At 43.9% G+C, this 17,893-nt stretch overlaps 1 protein-coding gene across 1 annotated transcript in view; it reads right to left on the minus strand.

Moving 5' to 3' along the window:
• Window positions 1-8,124: 8,124 nt before the first annotated feature.
• The window catches only part of FBXO22 (F-box protein 22), a 97,977-nt gene continuing 88,208 nt past the window's right edge, over window positions 8,125-17,893 (minus strand). The window contains exons 5-7 of the mRNA XM_063926597.1: window positions 14,564-14,728; window positions 14,270-14,435; window positions 8,125-9,251 (exon numbers count right to left, since the gene is read on the minus strand). Of these exons, the coding sequence (XP_063782667.1) occupies window positions 8,840-9,251; window positions 14,270-14,435; window positions 14,564-14,728 (743 nt within the window). The 3' untranslated portion in view covers window positions 8,125-8,839. The remainder of the gene's footprint in view (window positions 9,252-14,269; window positions 14,436-14,563; window positions 14,729-17,893) is intronic.

The raw sequence follows: 17,893 nt of genomic DNA on the forward strand, positions 1-17,893 counted from the left end.
TTACATTTGATAGATATGATTAACACCTTTTGGTGGAGGGTTGCTGTGTGGGGGTTGTAATAAGGATGAACATGTTGCAGTAGTCCTATTTATTTAGTATGGGTTAGGACGCTAAAGTGGCTAGTTCTAAATTGGCATAAATAGAGTTATACCTGCGTTAAACAGAAGGCAAACAAACAACAAACCAATATTACTACAGAAAGACTGCCTTACACCCTCAAAGCTCAGTCTTTATGTGGCCTCTCCCCACCTCTGCAATGAAAACTCCAGGACCAGGCTTAACACCCCTGCGGCTGAAAACATCAGGTCTGCCCCCAGGAGTAACCCTCAACATAGGCTTGAAGCTATGGGGGAGAGCATCAGGAGCAGGCTCAGCAGCGACATTTCCATCGGACTTCCGTGTGCTCCCCACATTCTCACACCCACCCGTTCTGCTCCCATGAGACCAGGACATTTATAGTTTTATCAAAAAGGAGATTTATGGTAGACTTACCATTGTTAAATCTCTTTCTGCGAGGTACATTGGTTCCACAGGGAAAACATTGGGGTGTAGAGACGGATCTTGATCCACAGGCTAAAGCTTTAACTGTTCCCAGGATGCACTGCGCCACCTCCTCTATAGCCCCGCCTCCAGGCACTGGAGCTCAGTTTCGTTAACCAGTCCAATGCAGTAGCAGGTAAAATAGAGACGGTAGATGTTAGCCACATAGAACCACATGCTCACAACAGGAGAAGGTGCCAGCGGCTAATGCCATACAAACTCAAATAAGCTAAGTGCGTCAGGGCGGGCACCGTGTGGAACCAATGTACCTTGCAGAAAGAGATTTAACAATGGTAAGTCTACCATAAATCTCCCTTTTCTGCAACGGGGTACATTGGTTCCCACAGGGAAAACATCGGGATGTCCTAAAGCAGTTCCTCATGGGAGGGGACACGTCGTAGCGGCTATGAGAACCCGGCATCCAAAGGAAGAATCCTGGTAGGCGGAAGTATCAAAGGCAGAGAACCTAATGAACGTGTTCAGTGAGGACCACATCTCCTTTTCTGCGCGGGCTACATTGGTTTCCACAGGGAAAACATCGGGGATGTCCTAAAGCAGTTCCTCATGGGAGGGGATGCGCTGTAGTGGGTATGAGAACCCGGCATCCAAAGGAAGCATCCTGGGAGGCGGAAGTTTCAAAGGCAGAGAACCTAATGAACGTATTCACTGAGGACCACATAGCCAACTTGCACAATTGTTCAGCGGACGCGCCTCGGCGGGCCACCCAAGAAGGTCCAACAGACGAGTAGAATGGGCTTTAATAGCAGCAGGAGCTGGAAGACCAGCCTGTGCATATGCTTGTGCAATCACCATTCCAGTCCATCTGGCAAATGTTTGCTTGTTCGCAGGCCAGCAACGTTTGTGAAAACCAAAAAGTACAAAAAGAGTATCTGACCTCCTAATAGAGGCAGTCCTCTCCACGTAAATATGGAGAGCCCGTACCACATCCAAAGACCGCTCGTTGAAGGACAAACCAGAAGAGATAAAAGCCGGAACCACAATCTCTTGTTTAAAATGGAAAGATGACACCACCTTAGGTAGATAAGCAGGGCGAGTTCTAAGAACTGCCCGGTCACGGTGAAAAATCAGAAAGGGTGGACAACAGGACAAAGTGCCTAAGTCAGACACCCTCCTGGCAGAGGCAATAGCCAATAGGAACAGGACCTTGACCGTGAGCCATGTAAGGTCCATTGACTCAAGAGGTTCAAATGGAGACTCTCGCAGGGCATTCAGGACAACAGACAGATCCCATGGAGTCACAGAAGGGACATAGGGAGGCTGAATCCGTAGAACACCCTGAGTGAAAGTATGAACGTCAGGAATAGATGCAATTTTTCTCTGAAACCACACAGACCAGGCAGAGATATGAACATTGTGGGAGGCCAGATGAAGGCCTAAATCCTTAGGCCTTATTAGCACACCAGGTGAAGTAAGAATTCCAGACCCTATAATAAATCTGAGCCGAAGCCGGTTTACGGGCTTTCAACATAGTTTGAATGACCGCCTCAGAGAATCCTTTGGCCCTCAGGAGTGAAGCTTCAAGAGCCACACTGTCAAAGCCAGTCTGGCCAGGTCCGGGTAGACACAAGGGCCCTGAATGAGGAGGTCTGGGCGCTGAGGAAGTAGAAAAAGACGCTCTATCGATAGACCCTGCAGGTCTGAGAACCAATGCCGTCTGGGCCACACTGGAGCGACTAGAAGTAGTATTCCTCCTTCTTGCTTGAACTTCCGGATCAGCCTGGGCACCGGAGGGAACACGTATAGCAGCTGAAAGGTCCATGGAATTGCCAGTAAATCCATGAATGCTGCTTGGGGATCCCTTGTCCTTGCTCCAAAGACCGGAACCTTGCGATTGTGTCGAGACGCCATCAGGTCTACATCTGGTAGAATAAGCACTAAGAGTTGAAAGACTTCCGGATGAAGACTCAACTCTCCGGCGTGTACGTACTGACGACTGAGGAAGTCCGCTTCCCCAGTTGAGGACTCCCAGAATGAACACTGCCGATATGGCTGGCAGATGGCGTTCCGCCCATTGAAAGATTTTTGACACTTCCATCATTGCCATACGGCTTCGAGTGCCGCCCTGATGATTTATGTATGCCACCGTGGTGGCGTTGTCTGACTGTACTTGAACAGGCCTGTTCTGTAACAGAGGCAGGGCTAGTGTTAACGCATTGAACACTGCCCGCAATTCCAGAATGTTTATCGGGAGGAGAGATTGCTCCCTGGTCCACTGACCCTGAAGGGGGTGTTACTCCAACACCGCGCCCCAACCCCGCAGACTGGCATCCGTCGTTAGGAGGACCCAGTTGGAGATCCAGAAGGGACGACCCCTGCTCAACTGTTGGTCCTGTAGCCACCAGCTCAGTGACAGACTGACCTTTGGGTTCAAGGAGATCATTTGAGACATGATCCGGTGTGGCAGGCCGTCTCACTCGTAAAGGATTAACCTCTGTAGAGCGCGGGAATGAAATTGAGCATACTCTCATGTCGAAAGCCGACACCATGAGGCCTAGTACTTGCATTGCAGAGTGTATCGACACTCTTGGGCGAGAGAGGAGCATCGCATCCTGTCCTGAAGTTTCAGGACCTTCTCTGGAGACGAGAACAAATGTTGGTTGTGTGTGTCCAGTAATGCCCCCAGGTGCAACATGCTCTGAGCAGGGACCAGCGAGGATTTCTTCCAATTGATGAGCCTCCCGTGGGCTTGTAGGAAATGGACCATCAGTTCCAGATGACGGGTGAGAAGCTCTGGGGAGTTTGCCAGGATCAGCAAGTCATCCAGATACGGCAGGATCCTGACTCCTTAACGACGGAGAATGGCGGTCATGAATACCATGACCTTGGTGAAGATCCGAGGAGCTGTGGTCAGTCCAAAAGGCAAGGCTTGGAATTGATAATGTAGTTTGCCAACAGCAAACCGCAGATACTGCTGATGCGACATTGCAATAGGTATGTATAGGTAAGCATCCTGTATGTCCAGGGATACCATATAATCCTTGGGCTCCAAAGCCAGAACAATAGAGCGAAGAGTTTCCATACGGAATTTGGATACCTTCACAAACTTGTTCAAAAATTTGAGGTTGAGTATGGGCCGGGAGGATCCATTCGGATTTGGAACTAGAAACAGTGTAGAATAGTATCCCCTGCCTCTCTGAGACAGAGGCACCGGCACAATCACTCCTGTGTCCAGAAGGGTTTGTACAAACAAATGTAGAGTGTTTGCTTTGAATGGCTCCGAAGGGATAACCGTCAAGCAAACTGGCGAGGGGGACGTTTCTTGAAAGAGATGGCGTAAACGTGAGACAACTTCCTGCACCCAGGCGTCTGAAGTGGTCTTTGACCATACCTGGGCGAACTGCAGAAGTCTGCCTCCCACCCTGGGGTCCCCCAGGGGGAGGCCCGCCCCATCATGCAGCAGGCTTGTCTGATTTGGAAGCAGGCTGACAGACAGCCCAAGAACGTTTAGATTTGGGCTTAGTGGTTTTGGAAGCACGAGCCTGTCTCGGTATGCCTAACCTTTTGCTTTACCTGAAGGTTGAAAGGAACGAAAAGTGGTACTCTTAGCCTTCGGAGCCGAAGGATTAGTACTTGGGAAACACGCAGTCTTGGCCGACGCCAAGTCAGTCACAAGCTTGTTCAGATCTCCCCAAACAGAATATCTCCCTTAAAAGGGAGCACCTCCAAGGTCTTCTTAGAGTCCAGGTCCACCGACCAGGACCGTAACCACAGAATCCGGCGAGCCAGGATGGACGTAGTAGACGCTTTGGCCGCCATAAAACCTGCATCAGAGGCCGCCTCCTGAATGTAATGGGAGGCAGTGATAATATATGATAGACATTGTCTGGCATTGTCAGAAAAATTCAGAGGTAGCTCCAGGCTTAAATACCTTTGCAGCCCAAGAGGCTGCCATAATGGGTCTATGTACAGCACCTGCAAGAGAGTAAATAGACTTCGAGCAGCCCTCTACATGCTTATCTGTCGGTTCCTTAAGAGAGGTGACGGTGGTGACAGGCAGAGTAGATGACACTACAAGACGGGCTACGTGAGTCCACTGGTGGCGGTGTTTCCAACTTGTTACTTAACCCTGCACAGATAGGATAATGAGCTAGCATCTTTTTAGACAGGGAAAATTTATTTCCTGGAGACTCCCAGGATTCCTGATGTATGTCAATTAAATGGTCAGAATGTGGTAAGACTAATTTAGTAACCTTCTGACGTTTGAATTTATCAGGTTTCTTAGACATATTTGGAGGGTCAGTCTCGTCATCAATCTGAAGAATCAGTTTGATAGCCTCCACTAGGAAAGGAACATCAACCTGTGTTGTAGATTCCTCATTAGAAGCAGCTGTATCAGTTTCTGATGGACCAGTATATTCCCCATCCTCATCAGATGAAGTATCCGAAACATGAGTGGATTGTGAGGAAGAAATGGCCCGCTTAGATGACCCTTTGGTCCCAGTAGGGTGAGGGTTAGGCTTTTGTTTAACCAAGGACTGATTTAATTGCTGTAACTGGGATGACAGAGTATCCGCCCATGGTGGATTAACTACGGGGAAAATATGTGGCTGTAATGGCACAGGAGGTCCCACAGGGGGCATAAGTCGTGTTACAAGTGTAGTCAGCATATTTGAAAAAGCAGCCCAGGGTGGGTCTTGATTAGCCACTGGTGCTGCAGGCTGACTGGGGTGTGCAGAACCCCCAGTACCTGAACCCTCAGCCGAAATCTTTTCCTCAGGTTAATCTGTGGCGTCAGCACTGCATTAGGCAGGAGCGTCCGTGGATTTCCCGCCCTGTGCAGCAGACATTATTGGCAATGTAGCTTTAGGGCTTAACAGTACAATATAGCCAGACAAACTTAATACCAGCAAAACAACCCCCTGTGTTATGCAGAGCACAAACAGAGGATTTAAGCAGTATGAGGTGACTGAAACACAGAGAAAAATACAAAACGGTATATCCTGTGGAACACTACAGATGTGTCTACTTACATCTTTGTTATTTTGCTCAATTTGGCACAACATGCAAAACACGGCTAAGCTTTTTTTCACGAGTAGTGAGTGAATGGATTTTAAAATTTTTGTTTGCCATAATAAAAAATGTATAACGTTACATATTAAAGAAGCAAATTAAGAAAAATAAAAAGGCATGGCTAAATCTCTGAGTCTATGTCATGCAAAACCGTGTCATACATGGTGAGATATAGCAAAGATGTATTTGGACACATCTGTATATGGTATATGAGACCCTGACGCACTTAGCCCCCCAGGGTACAGAATACAGTGATAGCAATATGTGTGAGATACACAGAATGGAAACCACACAGCAGCTATAGGCACACACAGTCACATGTACAAAGCAGAGATTATCACATATAACAATAAAACTGCACTGGACTAGTAATACTACATATATGTATGAATACAGATATAACAATGCACAGTAAACACTGGATGTATATCACAGAATACTTGTACTAAATATTCATATAGTTATGCACTTGTTCTTAACTAACGCTGTCTAAACGACATGTAGAATACTTAAGTGTCCTGTAAATGCACAGCGCTGATGAGACGGGCGGCTTTACAGAGGAGACAGTGCCCAGCAGTCCCAGGATCAGCGCAGCTATGTGAAATGGCACCCAAACGCTGACAGGGAGTGAGAGAGATGCAGCTCCAGGGCGGGAACACCTGCTGTAGATGGCGCATGGAGCTGGGGGAGGGGCTACAGGTCAGCGCCTAATCCTCTCTGCTGGACTTCACCACCGAGTACTATGGAGCCTATAGTAAACGGATTTTAGTAAATCTGACCTGTGCTCCTTGCCCTGGTGGATATAGTGGGGTCCCTGCACGGCCACAGTGTCCACACCAGCAGCGTGGTCCATCTCCTGGGATCACGACCAGATCGTGATTTTGGCGGGTCCCACCTGAGGGACCCTCTTACCTCCTCCCTGAAGTGCGGCCACGCGATCCAGGACAGCAGCGGATGTAGGTGTGCCTTGTATGACCGGAGCGCCTCAGCTGCAAGTGATGGAGCCGCAGCACAGAATGTCAGCATGACATCCAGGGCATCTAGTGCCTGTGCTGCGGCCCTTGACGTATTCTTTCTTCTCAGAAAAGCTCTTATTAGTACTGCCTAACGCAGCCCATCCTGTTAGCTGCCTGCACTGCAGGCACCAACTTACAAACTGAGCTCTAGTGCTTAGAGGCAGGGCTATAGAGGAAGCAGTGCAGTGCATCCTGGGAACAGTCAAAGCTTTAGCCTGTTGGTGCCTCGGATCAAGATCCAACTTAACACCCCCCGATGTTATTCCCTGTGGAATACCAGTGTACCCCCCCGGAAGAAAGTGAGGTCCCTGCTCTGTTACAGTGTCCACGCCAGCGTGGCAGTCCGTCTCCCTAGACTGCGACCGGAACTCGATTTAACGGCGGGTGCAACCTGGGGGACCCTCTTACCTCCTCCCTTCTATAGCAGCCACGCGAACCAGGAGAGCATTTGCGACCGTGTACCTAGAGCCGGAGGGTCTACACCACAAGTTCCCGGGAACAGAGCCAGTGGGAGTATGCGACGCCGCTGGGGAGGTGACGGAGCCGCAGCACAGAATGTCACCCTGACATGCAAGTGCTGCGGCCCTTGAAGTCTTCTAAAAGCCCAGTGCAGCCCCCCGTTAAGTAACCTGCTTCTGCAGGCACCAACCAGAAACTGAGCTCTAGTGCCTGGAGGCAGGGTTATAGAGGAGGTATGCCTGTGGATCAAGAGCCATCTCTACATCCCAATGTTTTCTCTGTGGAAACCAATGTACCCCGCTGCAGAAATAATGTTATCATAATTTCCCCTATCCGATGTTTACCTGCAATTTTTTATCATCCATCCCACTGTGTGCTATTCCTGTAATGTGTACATTCTGCTATTGTGACCTACGCAGTGCACCCCAGATGGTGGCCTCAGATGGTTCTTCCGCAGGCAGGATGTTCTTCATGTGGATCTTTCCAAACAGGGTAACACCTACAACTACTCCTCAAGTGTCAAGTTTCCCCATGTATGCATTGGGCCCTTGTATGGCTAACCTTCGTAGTGCACCCAACATGGCTGCCTCGTCCGGTACGCTTGTGGATGGGATGAAAAATGCATGGACCTGACTGTTTAGTTGGGACCCTACTCATAGTATTAGGACAGTGAAATCACTCAATTTTGTGTCATCTCTTCTAGGGGTAGACTATTCAACCCAGGGTAATCCTACGCAGCGCGCCCAAGATGGCTTCCTCACCTGATACCTGTGAGGGTGGAATACACATTCCTTGGTAGTTGTTACCCATAATGCCTACACCAATCCTGCATTATGCTTACAGTGTGCTCAAGGTTTTCTATGTCTGTGTGGCTTGTCACTTGCTGTATTACTTAAATCTTCTGTATTATGTGCATTGTTTTTGATGCCTGTAAAGCGCCTGGAGTTCTGTTGGAGAAAAAGCGTAATAATAATATTAATATTATTAATATTATTATCATTATATAGAAGAAAAAATGAAAAGTAATTTCTATGGACGAGTTTTAGCTACATACTAGTCAAGCAAAATACACAAATGAAAGATTAAAATGATGTATTGGCTGCAAAGACAAACACGGTAAAATGGTGCATGACCAGGCAATGGATAACCACCATTTATATAGAGATTTATATTTTTACAAAAAAAGGTTTATTTCTATCAGAAGGTTAAATGGTCACTTATAGAAGATAAACAGCCTCTTCTGCAATCTATGCATTTTCCTTTAGTACATATATTAAATATTTGCAACATTTAACATTGCGCCAACAATTGTACCCTGAAACAACAATGCATTTGGCTGTAAAGAAAAACTGATTAGAGCCAGACATTACATGCTGTAACACAAGGACCTGGAAAATAACCCTGAACATGTGTGCATGTTATTAACAAACTAGAGATTGTTACACAACCAGAATGTTATATGCGGTTGGCTCTAATTCCCAACAATCAACCACTGTGCACATCATATTACTGAAAATTAGAACCACCTGCAATTGGCCTTTTCATTTATTTTGAAAGAACAAACATTTTTCGTCTTTAGCTATGTTATGCACAGGTTGAATACATGGAAGTAACTGAACACCCAATTTTAACTTTCAATTCTAGTTGCAGCAGAATTAAAGCAAAGTTACAAAAAGAACGTTTACAAACTAACAAATTTGTTTTGTTACTTTGAGGCAGTATCAACATAAAATGACATGCAATGTCAGCATACTGTATACACTCTCACTACCACTGTCACAAACAGTGGGGTCTACTTGCTGACTCCAAAATGAATAATTGTCATCACTGTAGTGTATCCATGTAAAAGATTGTCCTTTTCCCCATTACACTCACGCAGTGTAAAATTACCACTAACTACTCGGTCACAACCAATCTCCCCATTGCCAAAAAAACCAAGCAGAGGCACAGTGGGAAAGTGTTTTCGAAAAGAATCTGCCTCAACGTTTTTCTTCTTGTAGTGCTGCTCTCCTCGCCCAATACATGCAAACATCAGACCCACACTATTCTCTTCAGGGATGTTGGCTGCTTTCAGACGCTGCATAGCAGAGTCTGCAGTCTTCTCATCAAATACATCTTGGTCTAGAAGAACTGTGGCTCCTTGGATCTGAGGGCCACTCAGTGCCAGCCCAACAACTCCGATACAGTCTGTTCCCTGGGTCTTTCTGGAAGGTCATGAGAACAATTGGTGAGAAAAAATCAACTTTTTGTTACAGCTATATAAAGGATACTTAATTTTACTGACAATTTTTCATTATCACAGGAAAACAATGAGAAGCACAAGAACAGATCTAATTCACAAATTGCCAAGGAAATGCCACCAATATACTAATATAAATGTCAACATTATTTCCAAAAACATACTGTATCTAAACTGGATGAGTTATTACCACTATTCGTTAACTTTTTAAATTTTGTTTATTATTTAATAATTGGTAATGTTAAAACGCTGCTCCTGATCTCTAAGGGGGAATTCAAGTGTTGTGTGCACCGGCGGCCACTAGATGGTGTCCGACAGAGCAATTAAAGTATTGCTCTGTTCGGGCGTGCATAGCCGTTGGCAGTGACATTACTATTCTGTTATATAGGGTGAGTTAACATCTAGCGCTGGTTAAATGAGCAGCTTGCTTTCAAAAGTGATTTTGATAGATTAGAGGTTAATTAGCAAGCGCTGATAAAATAGTGTTCCTGTGCGCTGAGAAAATGAATCACCCCATAGTGAATCCTACACATAACGGGGGTACCCACATTTGAAAGAGAGAAGTCCTCTCTGCATGAAAAAGGCAGAACACCTAAATACATAATGGATATTTCTCCAGTAAGTGAACATAAAGTCCCGTGCATCACACGCTTTTAACATTTTTTTTCCTTTTAAACTGGTCTGTTAAGAAATTGTTGTTTTATGAAAACTTAATTGCTTAGTAGCAATGCCTTACCCTATAACTGAAGCCCACTAAAATCTTGGTATTTTGGAGAAGTATATTGTTTGAAATTGTGTAGCTGTCCCGTGCATCACGGAAAATCGCCGTAATTTTATGGCAGATAAGAACCACTTGGCCCAGCTAGTCTGCCCCTTTTTTTTAACATTATTGTAACCACAAACCCTATTTAATCCTTCGTTATTTGTATTAGGATATCCTTATGTCTACCCAAGCATGTTGAAATTTCTCTACTGTATAAGCCTCCACCACCTGTAATGGGAGGCTATTCCACTTGTCCACTACTCTCTTTCTATGAAGTCATTTTTCCTCAAACTTCCTGTGAATCTACCACTCTCCACTGTCAGTATATGTCCTTCTAATACTTGTCTTCCGTTAAAGAATGTTTTCCTCCTATACCTTGTTAAAACTCTTGATATATCTGAAAGTTTCTATTATGATCCCCTCTTTTCATTTTCGGCTCCAAACGATATATATTAAGATCTTTGGGTGTGGTGAGTCAAGGTCGACATGAGTTAGGTCGACATACATTGGGTCGACATGCATTAGGTCGACATGATCACTAGGTCGACGTGTGCTAGGTAAACATGAGGGTTTTTTTTAAACTTTTTTTGGTGCAGTTTTTTTCGAAAAGTGACGGGGAACCCCAATTAGTGCACCGTAACCCCTCGCATGGCGAGCGAAGCACAGGTTACCGTTCCCAAATGTAGTCCACGTGGATCGTGAAGTATGAAAAAGGACAAAAAAATGAAAAAAATTGTGAAAAACCCATGTCGACCTAGTACACGTCGACCTAATGACAATGTTGACCAAACGTGGTCGACCCAATGTATGTCGACCTAACTCATGTCGACCTAATGACCGCCATCCAAGATCTTTTAGTCTTTTCAGGTCAGGTGTTCTGTGATGTAGGCCATGCACCATTTTAGTTGACCTATTTTGTACAGTTTCTAATGTATTTATAATGTTCTGGAGATATGGCCTCTGTAACTTAACACTGTATTCTAAGTGAGGCCGTATCAGTGACCTATACAGTGGTATAATTACGTCTTTTCTGTCTGCTATTGTTCCCTCTCCCTATGCAAAAAACTTGCTTTGTACATTGCTTAACGGTTTTGAAATAGTGACTTCTAGTTCCCTTTCCTCCTCAGCAGTTTCCATTATAGTACCGATACTATCATTAGCCCTTGAGTTTTTGAGAACCATGATTTTGCATTTTTTGGTATTAAACCCAAGCTGACTCTTCCTGAGCAGATGTCACGGAACCAAAGACTCATGGTCAACCAAACTTTCAAGACTAGAGACAAACCCAGAAGCCCTCCTGGGGCAGCTAACAGAAGTGGACCACCACTGAACTCTTAAGAGCTAGACACCAGCTGAACAAGCCGATCAAGGGAGTCACCCATGGAATTGGCTAAGGCCATTTCCTCCACCTCTGATGCAGCATGCCATGGCATGGGCAACCCACAACCACTGGCTGGTAGGCTGTGCAAATGGTGGCAGCATCTGAGGATTCCTATGTCAAACTGAAGTGACATTTGGAGCATGTACCTCCCTTTAGTCTCTTGTCTGACATGACAAGATAGCAGACAAACGGCCAAAGGACTGTAGAAGAACACAATCAGAAAAAATGAAATAGACAGAAAAAGTCTGCATAGACCACAAAATCTGAGGGCGCTAACCACACAGATAAATAAATCCCGAACCTGGTACCTCATGGCAGACAGTATAGAAATGAGTGCTGAAGCTCCTAAAATGACTGTTTCTTTGGGCTGCTCCCTAACAGAGGAGGAAACATACCCCACCCCAGGTGATCCCAAAATCAACAGAGAATGCCACATTGCCTGGCCCAAGGGTGTAGCTACCATAGGTGAAGGGAGTGCAGCTGCTAATGGGCCCAGGGCTCAGAGGGGCCCACCTTCCCTATCAAAGTTAGGTATTATGTATATATATTTTTCACCATTTGGAGGTACATAAGTGCCCTTATAAACTGTTGCCTTGTGGCCTACAATATATCTAGTAACTTCCTGGACTTACTCATTATAATGTGGTATCAAATTAACTGAAGAGCATTATAATGTTACACAATATGAACTGGGGACACTATGTCATAATGTGAATTGGGGATACTGTGTTGCATACTGTGTACTGGCAGCCCTACATAACATGAACTGAGACAGTACAGTACAATGGTTCATAAAATGAGCTAGGATATTACAGGTACTATGGAGCATAACATTAACAACTGTTGCAGTGAGCTCTCTCTCTCTGTAGAAGCATTGGGACAGGAACCCCTTCAAAATGCTACTATGGGGCCCACAAAGTTCTGGCAACACCCCTGGCCTGGCCCCTACTACCATGGGGTCTATTCCTGAATGGATACAGATTCCTGGCTCTGGCAGCCACCATGGCTAATAAAAAAACAAAAACACCAGCCCCACCTCTTTATCCCCTTTACAGCCTACCAATACTATTCAGGCATTTCTGCATAAAGCCCTAGGCAGCAGCTGCGGCTTAGAGCAAGTTCCAAGTACAAAATAAAGGTGAAGCAAAGAAATGAAAGTAAAGGTTGCTAAGCTGCCTCAAGAAGCACTACACTCTGGGGCACTTTAACTAAACTGAGTACTACAGATAGGCATGCATTATAGTTGGGAGAACCTACTTTACCACAACTTGTTCCCAGTGTCCACCAAATGAAAGACTCAGAAAAAACTGTAAAGTGATATAAATCCCCAAGTTTGATAATGTTTAAATATTTTTAGAATATGGAGTGTCCTACAATAAATTAGCTAGACAACTGTATGGCTGCAATAACTGTCACTAAAGCAATGGCTTAAAGCCCATTTTATTTAATAGATATTAACAATGGAAATACAGGTTGAGTATCCCATATCCAAATATTCCAGAATACGGAATATTCCGATATACAGACTTTTTTGAGTAAGAGTGAGATAGTGAAACCTTTGTTTTTTGATGGCTCAATTTACACAAACTTTGTTTAATACACAAAGTTATTAAAAATATTGTATTAAATGACCTTCAGGCTGTGTGTATAAGGGGTATATGAAACATAAATGAATTGTGTGAATGTACACACACTTTGTTTAATGCACAAAGTTATAAAAAATATTGGCTAAAATGACCTTCAGGCTGTGTGTATAAGGTGTATATGAAACATAAATGCATTATGTGCTTAGATTTAGGTCCCATCACCATGATATCTCATTATGGTATGCAATTATTCAAAAATACGGAAAAATCCAATATCCAAAATACCTCTGGTCCCAAGCATTTTGGATAAGGGATACTCAACCTGTATATATTCATACATAACAGTAATGTCAGCTGGCGGTTGTGCATGCCAGAAAGGAGCAACACTTGAATTGCTTTGGTGGGTGCCATCTAGTGGCCGACGGCACACACAACACTTGAATTCCCCCGAAAGAGGCGAGGAGCAATATCATTTGCTCCTGAAGAAGTTGGGGGTATACTGCCCCAGCGAAACATGTTAAGCAGCTACTCAACCTTTTAAAAGTTAATTTGCACCTCCCACTGATGCTACAGTGACTCCTCTGGACACTAACAATTAGGACTGCATCCTGCCCAGACACACCAGCACCACCAGCCACGGATCTACAGCCAAACCACCTGCAAGTCATCTAGCTTAAAGACTGTCTAGACCTCAGTATTCAAGGACTGGTAAATATCCTTAACAGGAAACGACCTGCTGGACAGACACCTTATGTTGCTGGAACTTTAGCAGATCATGGATGTTGGTACAAACCAGACCAAAAGTTACCGTTGTGCACTAGTATATTTTTGTGCATGTTTGAATGTGTGCTAATCTGTAGAACATCCCATTGTCTTTTATAATAAATGTTGAATCATTACTTTTTATCAGCCGCACCATTATATTTCTTGAATATATATTTCCATTGGTAACACTATTATATTTTTTAGCAGTTTACCCTTAATAGCGCAGTATCTTTATTTCCACTATATGATCACTCTCATAGGAAGTTAACACACTCCATTACAGCGGCTTGGGGAACACTAGGCAGCGCCAGCGTGGATCAATTTCTCCTTTTTTACTGTTAAAGCCTATTTTATGCCTAGTATTAATACACAGGTAAACAATGCTCTAAAAAGAAGACAGAATCGATTTTCAGTGAACATCTGTGAAGTGGACATAAAACTTAGCAAGGATATAACATGGTACAGTATAAAGTACTATATAAACCTACGCCTGGGAAGAGAATGAAGCAAGGTACTCGACCTGCCCCCCGGCAATGATAATACTTTTCTCATTCAGAGGGTTTAGGACTTGATGAAGGAATCGCATTGATCCATTTTTCCATGTGTTATAGCCAAAGATTAAAACTACCCGCAGATCTGGATTATTTTTAAGGCCTGTAAATATAAAAATAGAAAACAAGTTACTTCAGTATGGGTTTGGCTTAAACTTATCTCTGGCTGTAGCAAATAATAATTGTTTAGGGATAAACTAAAGGTTGGAAATATTTGGTGCTTTAACTTACCGGCCGCTTGAAGCTTGCTCTCATCAAACACTTTGCTCTTGGATTCCTTGAAGAAGTGAAATTTTTGAATGTTGACTCCATTTATTTTTGGGAAGAGAAGGGCAAAGCCAGACTCTCCATCTTCAAACTCCATGGGTTGATTATTTGGAGATCCCGTTGGAGTTACTTATGTAAGACAGGTTATTAGAAAAATAATACACATATAATATATGCATAAACAATGCTTTATGATGTTAAAAAAAAAAAATGCATTACATGGAATAATGATCCTTTAGTGTAAATCACTACCAATATTAATAGTCTCCATGGATATATACAACCACTAAAAATATATATGATGACTTGTAATATTTATATAATTTACAGTAGCATTATCCCTTATGTATTTAACATAATACAAAAAAAAAACAGGAGAAACAAGTATTTTCAACATTTATTTATTTATATAGCACTAGTGCACTGTGCTTTCTAATTAGGGAATCAAGAACCAGTGAGAGGACTGCGCTTTCCAATTAGGGAATCAAGAACCAGTAAGAGGACAACGCTTTCCAGCTAACAAACTACTGACTAATACAAGAATGAACAGTCAGCACCACATACAGCATACTAACGCCTTACTGGGCATATACAATCCAGTCACACAGCAATGTTGGGTTTAGTGGTTTAGGGTCAGAAAGTCATTTAGCATGAACGGTGTAGAGTGGTGGCAATCAAATAGAATAGCCTGTGGTGGCTAAGATAGTTGTTTAGGAATATGATAAAGCATGTCTAAAGAGGCAAATTTCTCCAATAACGTTAGGATTTTATGGGAAAGGGTGAAGTCAAGCGAGTAGCTTTTGTGGTTGAACGGAAAAGGTTAACAGTTCTATTTGGCGAGAATACAGCCAAGTAGAATTGGCAGAAAATCATTCAGTAATACAGGCCAACACAGATGGTGAAAGATCTGTGGAGGACAGATGCAACTGGTTGTCATCTGCTTTGATGTGATACTGAAGCACAATAGAGCTGACTAGTTTACTACGAGGTGTTGCAGTATTGAATATATATATATATGGATATATATGTATGTATATATATATATATATATATATATATATATATATATATATATATATATATATATATATATAACATCATAGATGGCCGGCACTCGGAAAGCCTCCATGGGCTTACTGGCTCAGGTGCCCTCCTTTGAGATATTCACCTCCATGCATACACCCAACGAGTAAGGAGGCACTCAGAGACTTTCAGTAGAAAAACACTTTAGTGAAGGCACTGCAAGTTACAACGACATCAACGTTTCGGGGCCCGTAGCCCCTTCTTCAGGATACCAAACCGTGACAAAAAACAAACATTTATATGTGCACTCACCCCTCCAAGACGTCCCCCCAGGCTGCCGCCGCCCCCGTGTCCAGGGCCCGGCGTCCGTCTCCACGAGCGGGTTACTTCCGCCGGAAGTGACGTCACCGGTCCCGCCCACGTTGCCGCGGCAACCCTATACACAAAACAATAAAAAACTCTGGTTGAGAGGAAGCCAGGTCCGTGCGGCGTCATACTATGCCTGCTCAAAGGTGCGCTGTGCTGCATAAAAACCAAGTAGTGACATGTAAACAATACTAATGTCTACCTTATAAATACTGAGACTCCTACATAAGCTCCTATAAAAACTCCTCATTACAGAGGACGTCAGTGAAACTCACCTGGCCTCACTTTAAGGAGACCCACTGTGTTCTATCGTGTATCAATAAAACTAGTTAAAACATAGTGACAATGGTGTGAACCGGATTTCCATAGTGAATATACTCACTAGTAGGTTAAAAACTGTGTACCCACACTGCTAAAAAATCCCCACATTTCAAAGACAGGACAAACCTCGTGCCAATCCTTATAACTATCAGATCCTCACGCCATCCCCTTGATAGCAAGCATGCAGCCATTCACTGCTGGCTCCCTCTCCCCATCTTTTACCCAGCATCATTGTGACATGCATTTAAAAACACAAACAGCAGATACAAAACAACATATGACATGTATGAGTTAACAAAAAAAATTAAAAAGAGTACATGTAAACTCCACACGGTTGTTAGCAGCATTTAGAAAAAGAAAGGTAAGAGAACACAGACCATCTCATCAGTCCTCAGATGGCTCTCTATCTGTAGTCTTACCATAAGTGGCTAGTTGTTACTCTCACATAATGGATGAATACCCCCTCTCGAGGGCCCCCAAGCTTTTTAACGAACCTACCCACAGTGTCTTCACCATTAACTAAATGCATAAAGATGACCATTTTTACAAGCAGTTACTAAGACCCAGTGATTCATTTAAGCCCCTGGGCCTGATGGTATCAAGTCTAAAAATCCATCGGGATTCCAACTGGAGCAGTTTCAACGCCCTGTTACCACCCCTGATGGATTCAGGCACCTGATCGATAATCCGGTATTTCAGGGTTGCCATTCCATGCTTAAGGTTGGCAAAATGCCGAGCTACCGGTTGCTCACTCTGGCCTGAGCTCAATGCCGCCCTAATGGCCTGTCTGTGCTGGGCCATCCTGATTTTAAAGAGACATTCCGTCTTCCCCACGTAATACAAGCCACATGGGCAAATAATGACATATACTACAAATTTTGAGTTGCATGACAAAGGCCAGTTGATGGTGTACTTCTTGGCCGAGTGTGGATGTAAAATACTGGATCCTACTGACATATAGCTGCATGTCGTGCAGCCAATGCATCTATAGCAACCATTGGGTCTGCTCAGGAAATGTTGAGGCGCTGGTTTTTTGAATTTGCTAAGATCAGTTTTAACAAGCATGTCCTTTATATTCCTTCCTCTTTTATAGCTCGGCATGATTTGTGTGTGTTTTAGTATCTTAAGATCAGGGTCTGTGGTGATAATGGGCCACAATGCCTTCGCCCGTTTATTGGTATACCGGCTCTTAGTGTCATAGGTGTTAACCCACGGTAATTTATTTTGTTTCTTAATCACCTTAGTTTGGGTCAACAAATCCACTCTATTTTGTGCACATGCTTTGCTCCTAGCTTGTCTTAATAGGGACATAGGGTACCCCCTCTCTATAAACTTTTTTTCCATTTTATCTAGTTGTATCTTGAGGTCTGCAGCAGTATTTGTAATCCTGCAGACCCGCAGAAATTGGGAGTACGGCAGACCCTGTATAGTCGGGGTGGGATGGAAGCTGCTGTATTGCAATAACATGTTTCTATCAGTGGGTTTGGAGAATAAATCCGTGATAATCCTCCCCTCACTGATATGGATTGCAATATCCAGGAAATCCACCCGGGAATGGCTGCACTTCATGGTAAGTTTAATGGT

This window comes from Pseudophryne corroboree, chromosome 6 (assembly GCF_028390025.1).
Source record: "Pseudophryne corroboree isolate aPseCor3 chromosome 6, aPseCor3.hap2, whole genome shotgun sequence".
In the NCBI taxonomy this organism is placed as follows: Eukaryota; Metazoa; Chordata; class Amphibia; order Anura; family Myobatrachidae; genus Pseudophryne; species Pseudophryne corroboree.